A 9,429-nucleotide genomic window follows, 5' to 3' on the forward strand; every position below is an offset into this window, starting at 1 on the left:
AAAGAAAGAAAGAAAGAAAGAAAGAAAGAAAGAAAGAAAGATGTCCTTTTTACAGGATGTAGCCTATCTTAAAGATAATTTTGTAAAATCCAAATAAGCTTTACAGATCCTTATTGTAAAGGGTTTAAACAATGCTTTTCATGCTTGTTCAATGAACTAACCATAAATAATTATTGCACATACACCTATGGAACTGTCCCAGTAACAATTTACAGATGGCAGACAATTAAAGGGATAGTTCACTCAACAATGAAAATTCTGTCATTTATATTACTCACCCTCATATTGTTCCAAACCTGTAAGACTTTCGTTTATCTTCGGAAAACAAATGAAGATATTTTTTATGAAATCGGAGAAATTTCTGTTCCTTATACTGCACTTTGAGGCTTTAAAAAGTTCGTGAGAGATCGTGAAACTAATCTAAGCTATATGAATTGAGCGGTTTAATCTAAATTTCCCGAAGAGACTCGATCTCTTTATTTGACGAACAGTTTGAATCTAGGCTTATTTACATATCAACACAAGCGAACATGCTTGACCTTTCATTTACCACAACTGATGTGTGAGTTGATGAATGAATAAAAGCCTAAATTAAAACGATCGTGTCTCTTCAGAAAATTTCGGGCTAAACCGCTTAATTCACATATGGATTAGTTTTACAAACTCTTTATGAATTTTGAAGTGGGTAGTTGCGTAGACTGTCTATGGAAAGAAAGCTCTCAGATTCCATCAAAAAGATCTTCATTTGTGTTCAGTAGGCTAGGCTATCAGCTAATGCCAAGGACACCCCCTTGCAAGGCGCCCCTTCCTAAATTATAAAGGTAGCCTTCATATCTTCATATACAGACCACTTTATACTTTATACACTGTCTGACGAAAATAGTCAACATGATTTTACAAAGACAGCATGTTGTTTTTAAAATTAAACAATTGTCTGTATATATATAGGCTATATATATATATATATATATATATATATATATTCAATTAGGCTATTTACCTTGTATTAAGCACATAGCGTACAATTTTTCTACAAAGTAGCCTACAAGTTTCCTGAATATTAGAAAAAGATTTTCAATTCTAATTTTCTAATTTATTTTTAAAAGTGTTTTTCACAGCTCCAGTCCAAAGCAACTTTACAGCCTCCAGACTGTCAACATATATATATTGTGGAAATATATCTCCATCATTCACACCGTCACACGACATGGGGTTTTTTTTGGCATAGAATGCGTGCTTCGTCACATCCCACAAATTCGACGTCACACGGAACCTGCGTACAACGTCAAGTCGATTGACAGGTGTACCCGGAAGAAACGGCGTTTCGAAAATGGCGATCCACGTAAACTGCAGCCCAAACAGAGGAAAGTAGAACTGTCTTTCATCCGAGTCCCGACTGGACTGAGCTGCGAGACGGGCTCGGTGATGCGTGTGTAGGGGAAGGAAGTCAACTGAAGTAAGGATGAACGGCGTGAGGATGGCACGAGACGACAGTGTGACGGAAGACTCTTACACCGTGAGTCTATGCTACAATGTTTGCAATAACAATCAAACTAAGTTAGAAAAGCTGATTACAAAAGCTGATCTTGAAATAGCGAGTATGTTATACTAAACTGACTGTTAGCCTAATACTGATATATAGCTTGATGCTACACTAATGCATATACTGTCATGGTCTAAAGACACCTGCCGGTTTTTAGTAGTCTTATAATTAGATAAAACAACCTCAGATGAACAACAATAACAACACATGACATATTACACCGTGCCATTATTTATTTAACAAAAATTAAGCCAAAATGGAGAAGCCATGTGTGACAAACTAAGTACACACTTTGATTTAGCCTAATGGCTCGTAGAACCAACTTTAGCTGCAGTAACTTGAAGAAATCATTTTCTATATGACTTTATCAGTCTCTCACATCTTTCTGGAGGAATTTTGGCACACTCTTCTTTACAACGTTGCTTCAGTTCATTGAGGTTTGTGGGCATTTGTTTATGCACAGATCTCCTAAGGTCTCGCCGCTACATTTAATTCTGGTTGAGGTCTGGACTTTGACTGGGCCAGTGCAACACCTTGATTCTTTTCTTTTTCAGACATTCTGTTGTAGAAATGCTGTTGTGCTTGGGATCATTGTCCTAATGCATGACCCAATATCGGCCAAGCTTTAGCTGTCAGACAGATGGCCTCACATTTGACTCTAGAATACGTTGGATGAGTTCATTCATGGTTGATTCAATCACTGCAAGGTGTCCAGGTCCTGTGGCTGCAAAACAAATCAAAATCAAAACAAAGCCCAAATCATCACCCCTCCACTACCGTGTTTGGTTTTTGCCAAACGTGGCGCTGTGCATTATGTCCAAACATCTCCACTTTGGTCTTGTCTGTCCAAAGTTTCCAGAAGTCTTGAGGTTTGTTCAGATGCAACCATGCAAACCTAAGTCGTGCTGCCATGTTCTTTTTAGAGAGGAGAGGCTTTCTGCTGGCAACGCTTCCAAACATGCCATACTTGTCTATTCTTTCCTAATTGTACTGCCATGAACTTTAACAGCTCTGAAACAGTGTTATATAAGTATCATTGAAAGTGAAAAAGGGAGATGTGAAGGCCAAGTATTGTAACCCATACTTGGAATTTGTCCTCTGCATTTAACCCATCCAAGTTAGTGCACACACATTAGGAGTTGTGAACACACACCCGGAGCAGTGGGCAGCTTATTTTTACTGTGGCACCCAGGGAGTGATTGGGGGTTTGGTGCCTTGCACTCCCCCACCTACATTTCCTTCCGGTACTGAGACTCGAACCTACAACCTTTGGGTTACAAGTCAGACCCTCTAACCATTAGGTCACGACTGCCCCATTGAGATATTATTATAGTTTTCACATATTGATATAGTATCAGTTATTATAGTTTTTATTTTTATGTTTTCATTTTATTTTCATTTACATGTTAACTGAGGCCTGTAGAGTCTGAAATGCATTTTTAAAAACATAGGTTTGATTGTGGGGATAAGTGAAGGGAAAAAACAGCTCATCTGCATGGACTTCAATTTGTTTGTAAATGGACTTGTAACCCTTCCTAGATTGATGGGCAGCAACAATTGCTTCTCTAAGATCATTGCTGATGTCTTTCCTCCTTGGCATTGTGTTATCACACACCTGAATGCTCCAGACCAGCAAACTGCCAAAACTTCTGCTTTTATAGAGTAGGTCACGCTTGCTGATGATCAGTTAATCAAAGACACTTAATTAGTAGCGCCTGACTGCTACTTACCCTCTTAATTCCTATGGAAGCGGTAAGGGTGTACGTAGTTTTTCACACATGGCCTAGTTTTTGTTAAATAAACCATGACACGGTGTAATATGTCATGTGTTGTTGTTGTTATGTCCTGATATGTAAAACCATAGAATTCAAAAGGGTGTACTTTCTTTTTTTCACATTACTAATATATATATATATCGAATATCGTTACATTTTAACAGGACTTTAACATGTCTTATCTTTGTGATTTATACACAGGAAAACCTCATTGGTACATTGTTAGCTATCTTTGGAAACCTGTTGGTCAGCATCTCAGTCAGCATTCAGGTAAGTGTGTATTTGCAGCCTACATTTATAATTACATTGTAATTCAGGATCAGGGTGTGTTCAGGTTACGCCCTGTGCAAGTCATCTGCTTTTATTTGCTTTTTCCCAACATCTTGTTTTATAACCCTGCTGCTGTTTGGTATTGTATCTAGGAGAGTAAGTTTAAAAAGGTGTATTAGACAAACATGCATAATGACTGATGTTTTCTCTCACAGAAACAAGGTCATGTGACGTTGGCAGGAAATAAAGACCCGAGGCAATACTACTACACTAAGACATGGTGGTCCGGCCTGATGCTGATGGTTCTGGGGGAGGGCGCTCTGTTTGTGTCTTATGCTTTTGCTCCGCTCTCTCTCATAGCGCCACTTAATGCCGTGTCTGTCATAAGTAGGTATTATTACTGTTATGTTGCATTCACTTCCATATTTTATACTGTTTTCTTATATTTTAGGTAATTAAAATGTTTATATTACAGTGTTTCTTGACTGATGTTATTTGCCATAAACTTTTAATTTTATGTGTAATATACAGTAGCTCTAAAGCAGTCATTAAGTATCATTGAGATACTATTATAGTTTTTATTCATATTTTGAATTAGTTTTAGTTTAGCAATTTTGTTGTTTGTCTTTTTTTTTATGTATATATATATATATATAGTTTTTATTCATTTTTATTTCATTTTTAGTTATTTTAGTAGGCTACATCAAGCTATAAGAAAAAATGAAATGTTTACTTTGCAACTAGCTGAAAGTTTTCATTTTATTTGATTTCAGTTAACGTTTATTTTATTTCAAGTAACAAACATGTTTCTTTATGGTTTTAGTTTTAGTTAACCATGCTCTGAAAGATGACCAGTGCTTTCTGTTTTGTTCTTCACAGCAAGCTCCATCTTAGGTTTCCTGTTTTTGCGGGAAAAGTGGAAGGCACAGGAATTCTTGAGTGAGTTCTGCTCATCTTTCTTAGTATATAATATATTATATATATATATATATATATATATATATATATATATATATATATATATATATATATATATATATATATATATTAAAAAACAATAATCATAAATAGTGTTGATTGTTTTGTTGAGCAAGCTGTGTTTTAATAAGTAACAAGTAACTACTTATTTGTATTATTAATGCAAACAATTAAATGCAGTCCCTATGCAGTGTAATTGTTCAGACATTTCAGAAATGATTTCACACATTTTCTTTCGTTTGTAGAGCGCTACATCTTGACTTTCCTGGGCTGTGCCTTGACGGCGGGTGGCACTTACCTCTTTGTGACGTTTGGGCCGAACTCTCATGAAAAGCTGAATGCCGAGAACATAGTAAAACATGTTATTGGCTGGCCCTTCCTCTTATACTTGGTAATACACACCCTCATCTTTTAGAAAGTCATTGTGTGCTTATTTAATTAGTATAATATGCAAGTGTTTTTTGCCTGAGAATGATGTCATGCCTGAAATCATTACAGTCCAAATGATTTTTTTTTTATTATTGCAAATATTAAACCAATTTTTGTTGATGAGTGAAAACACCAGCTTGTCTTTTTCAAGTGTTGATTAGCATTGAATGCGGTTTGTGTTTTTCCAGCTTCTGGGGATCATCACATTCTGTCTGGTGCTGTATTTCTACAAAAAGCAGAATGCAAACTACCTTGTTCTGATTTTGCTACTGGTGGCACTACTTGGTAGGACAATTACACAACATATGTTGTCTGTAGAGCCCATTGTGTATAAAGAAGTCATAAATATACCAATGACCCAAAATAATGGAGCTTTGCCCCTTAGGTTCAGTGACTGTAATCACAGTGAAGGCGGTTTCAGGGATGATTGTGCTTAGCATCTTGGGTCCTCTACAGCTGTCATATCCCATATTCTACGTCATGTTCGTCTGCATGGTGGCTACTGTCGTCTTTCAAGCATCGTAAGTTTTGGTGTTTGTTGTGTTGATGTTCTGATGTTCTGTTGTTCTTTTATATGACTTGACTTTCTTTTTTAGATTTTTAGCACAGGCATCTCATCTGTATGATTCCTGTCTAATCGCCTGTGTGAATTACATTTTCTCCACAACATTTGCAATTGTGGCAGGTAGGACTTGCACATTTCTTTCTCTATCTTCATTTCAGCACCGTGTTATTGGTCTCATTCTCATTCCCATCCCATTTGTTTTGAAACAGGAGCCATATTTTATGAGGAGTTTAACCATGAAGACGTTCTGCACATATGCATGTTTCTGTTGGGGTAGGTTTTATGATGCATTCTAAGTACATACACTACCGTTGAAACGTTTTTTTTTGAGTTGTTTAAAGAAAGGCTAAAAAATACAGTAAAACAGTAATATTGTGAAACGACTTTTTTATTTCAAGATGTAATGTAATGTAATTTCTCATTATTATCAATGTTGAAAACAGTTGTGCTGCTTAATTTTTATGGAGACTGAAAATATATATTTGTAAAAGATTCTCATGATGAATAGAAAGTTCAAATGAACAGCATTTATTATTATTTAAAATAAATGTATTTATTATTAATTTTTTTTTTTTTTTTTTACAATTATAAATGTCTACTGTCACTTTTGATCAGTTTAATGCGTCCTTGCTGAATAAAAGTATTAATTTCTTCAAAAAAAATGTTTGACTGATCCCAGTCTTGTGAACTGTAGTGTATGCCATTCACAAAATTGCTGAATTTAATAATCACAGAAAGTTTACTAATTAGTTTTATTTCCTTGAATGTGTTAATGCATTAATTATGAAAAATGTAATATTTATATTAAATATTTATATCCATTGACAGCCCTAAATTTTACATTCAGTATCTCATTCATCAAGGTGGAAAATACTCACTATAGTACTATGTGATACACTGTAACACATCTGTGTCAGGAAGAAAACTGAAATTCCACACACGTTTGTTTTCTCAGCAGTAGCAGTTTGTTCAAACGTGTCTTTGTTCTTTGTAATTTTCCGCAGATGTGCTATATGCTTTCTTGGAGTGTTCCTGATTACTAAAAGCAAGAAGAAAGTCAAATCCTTTGAGCCATATGTTACTATGGACATGGTGAAAGGTATGTATATATATATTTATTTATTTTTCACCTTTTTTCATTAAGATTTGGAAAGGAAGCTGGTGGGAAGATAGTCATGTGCTTTGCTTGGAATCTGGCTCAAGATAAAAAGGCCAGCTGATGTCATATCTTATTTAGAGTTGGCTGATTTATTGTTATCGTCAAGCCAAACAACCAATCATGTGTCATCACAGGTATTCCAACCATTCACAACAAAGGCTGGGCTGTGCAGCCTGATTATAACGGCTCGTTTTCCTACGGAGCACTGGAGAACAACGACAGCGTGGCCCCTGTGACACTCCCAGTGGACCAAGAGCTGTCCGCCTCTCCCAGGCCTGTTAGCCCGTACCAACCATCAGAGCTGAAGAAAGACTGAGCGCAAATGTGCGTGAAATGAAATTAAGACTGATTTAAGATGAGAAATGCTACTCTGTGTTTAAGCATTACTGGGTTGATTATTGACAGCACTTATAGACCACAGTTCTGGAATATTGGACCATTCTAGAACTTCTGTATTTCTCTAGTTTCATCCTGAGCCAGGAAAGCAAGCTATAACACATGCTAGGATGCAAATAAGGACTTTCATTGGTGGCGTTGATTTTTATCCTAAGAAAGACTGGCATGTTATCTTATACTCATATCTGTAATCATGCTTTAAATGTGCTGACTGACATGCACTCCCGGTCTTTTATCAATGTGACAAAGCTCATGTCACTAACCTAAAAGCCTAAATATACCTCAGAAAATGTTTTGGATTCTGCTACTGCTTTGTACCAGAGATACTGTTGCTGGTCCAGCTTTATTAGCCAAAGACTAATGTGGATTTCACAATTCCCAGCTAGTTCTATACAAGTACATGTTTGGTACTGGCTTAATTTACTGAATGTACAAGCTCATACGAGTCTCGTTTTCCATTTTCAGGCCTAAATGTGTGCTGTGCCTATTATTTATTCCTTGTGCCTGTCTTAAGCATACCAAATAGACTTTCTGTTCAAATCTGCATGTTTATGGGTAATAGATTGAATATCAGAACACTGCTGGTGGTTGAAATTTACAGAGACCTTACATAAACTAAGAAACACTTGTGGATATTTTGTCATAAATACCATTGCTTAGACTAATGTGGTCAAATATTCTATTGCTGTTTTTGGCGTTTGGCTCTTTTTTTTTTAAGTTTAATGCAAGTAATCATTAATGCTGTATTTATGAAACCATTGCCTTGGACTTTTTTTATTGAACGATAATGGGAAACCTGACTGTCTAAGCAACATCAATACACTGAGTTTTGTTTAAGTGCAATTACTACTGTGTTGAGATCATGTAAATTTAATTGTTCATTTTTTTTTTTAAGAATTTTTATTTGGATTTAACCTAATGTTGTTTATAATATTACAACCATTCCACAATGACAATCATAATGTTTTTAACCAAAATAAATAATGAATAAAGACCAAGCTTCAGTCAGCATTCTGTGTTAGCACTGTGGTAAAAATCCTGTTGAACCAATAAAACGCATCTTTTTGTGACTGCTTGCTCTTTGATCTGTATTTACCTCTGGAGTATAGTTTATAGCTGTTTTACATAACCAATGTATTAAAACCTTGAATCTCAGTCATGTTGTTGTGGATTGTTGTATAATGGGGAATTTAACTGGAAGGTTGGAGGTTAGTCTCTCAAGGACTGACTTGAATTTGTAAAACTGCCTTTGTGTAATGAGTATTGTTATTTCATTGTTGGCCATGTATCCAGGACCATATCTATTTTAAGGAACCATATGTTTATTATATGACACTTTAGTAGGCTACTACATTATGGATGCCTAATGCAGCTCAGTACAGACTCAGAATTTGATTATGCAAGTCAAGATTACAACAGGCTGCCACTTCCTCATATTGAACACATAATGTAATGGCCATTTTGACTATAATTTATCTGTTACTGATAAATGTAACTTATACTGCTGTTACATGTAGGTCAGTGCACCACTACACATAGGCTACAAATAGTTTTTAATTATATACGTTTAAAATACGTTAATTCTTAAGTTAATTCATCAGCTGTCGAGGTAAAAAAAATTAAATAAATGTGTGTCAAAGATCATTCATGATGTATTCTGATGTCATATTCCAAACGGCGTCCTCCATCACACGTCATCAATTCTCGCTCTCAATCTCCACGAATCCTATTGGCTGATTATGAGATAAACCTGAATGTCATTGGTCATTCCTCACTGTCACTTGTCGTATTACAGTTTTTCTCAATTGCTTAAACACATTTCTTGAAACTATGCCTCGTATTCTCAAAACTGTAAACACAAATCCATAACGTCTCACCCAGTTCCCCAAACATCCTATTTTCAGGTCAAAATGAAGCTCTACACTCAAAACCATTCACTCTTGCTGAAAAACCTAACTTTGCCCTCAGACTGGACACACAAGCCCTCAAAATCACACACACTACAACACAGTCTGACTGCAATAATTTCAAAACAACATTTCCAAAACTGGTAAGTTATGTTGCCCTCACAAACCTTTTCACATGATGAACACAAAAGACACAACCAATGGATACATTGGCACATTTTTATTCATTCATGTACTACACAGTACAACACACTCACAAATTATTTTATTTTTTTACTCTCTCTTCTAAAAATTTTTTATTTTATTTATTTACTTACAGTAAGATGTGTGTGACCATCATGTGACAGTAAAAGAGCACACACAAACCTTATTCTAATATGGAATTGTATTGGAATGGTAAAGAGGGT

The 9,429-nt window shown here is 35.6% G+C and overlaps 1 protein-coding gene across 1 annotated transcript; it reads left to right on the plus strand.

Moving 5' to 3' along the window:
* Positions 1-1,291: 1,291 nt before the first annotated feature.
* On the plus strand, positions 1,292-8,270 carry nipal3 (NIPA like domain containing 3). Its single transcript, XM_082142682.1, has 11 exons — positions 1,292-1,516; positions 3,520-3,588; positions 3,804-3,975; positions 4,468-4,527; positions 4,812-4,957; positions 5,184-5,280; positions 5,381-5,516; positions 5,592-5,680; positions 5,770-5,833; positions 6,565-6,659; positions 6,854-8,270. The coding sequence occupies exons 1-11, from the start codon at positions 1,463-1,465 to the stop codon at positions 7,033-7,035; spliced, it is 1,164 nt and encodes a 387-aa protein (XP_081998808.1). The 5' UTR covers positions 1,292-1,462; the 3' UTR covers positions 7,036-8,270.
* The last annotated feature ends 1,159 nt before the right edge of the window (positions 8,271-9,429 follow it).

Source organism: Leuciscus leuciscus (assembly GCF_965113295.1).
Source record: "Leuciscus leuciscus genome assembly, chromosome: 17".
Classification (NCBI taxonomy): domain Eukaryota; kingdom Metazoa; phylum Chordata; class Actinopteri; order Cypriniformes; family Leuciscidae; genus Leuciscus; species Leuciscus leuciscus.

What these genes read in the sequence shown, in the direction of transcription:
- nipal3 (XM_082142682.1), top strand. Translation starts at nt 1,463, where the DNA reads ATGAACGGCGTGAGGATGGCACGAGACGACAGTGTGACGGAAGACTCT. An exon ending in TGACGGAAGACTCTTACACC is followed by an intron (nt 1,517 to 3,519) that starts GTGAGTCTATGC and finishes ATTTATACACAG; the next exon opens with GAAAACCTCATTGGTACATT. An exon ending in GCTACTGGTGGCACTACTTG is followed by an intron (nt 5,281 to 5,380) that starts GTAGGACAATTA and finishes TTTGCCCCTTAG; the next exon opens with GTTCAGTGACTGTAATCACA.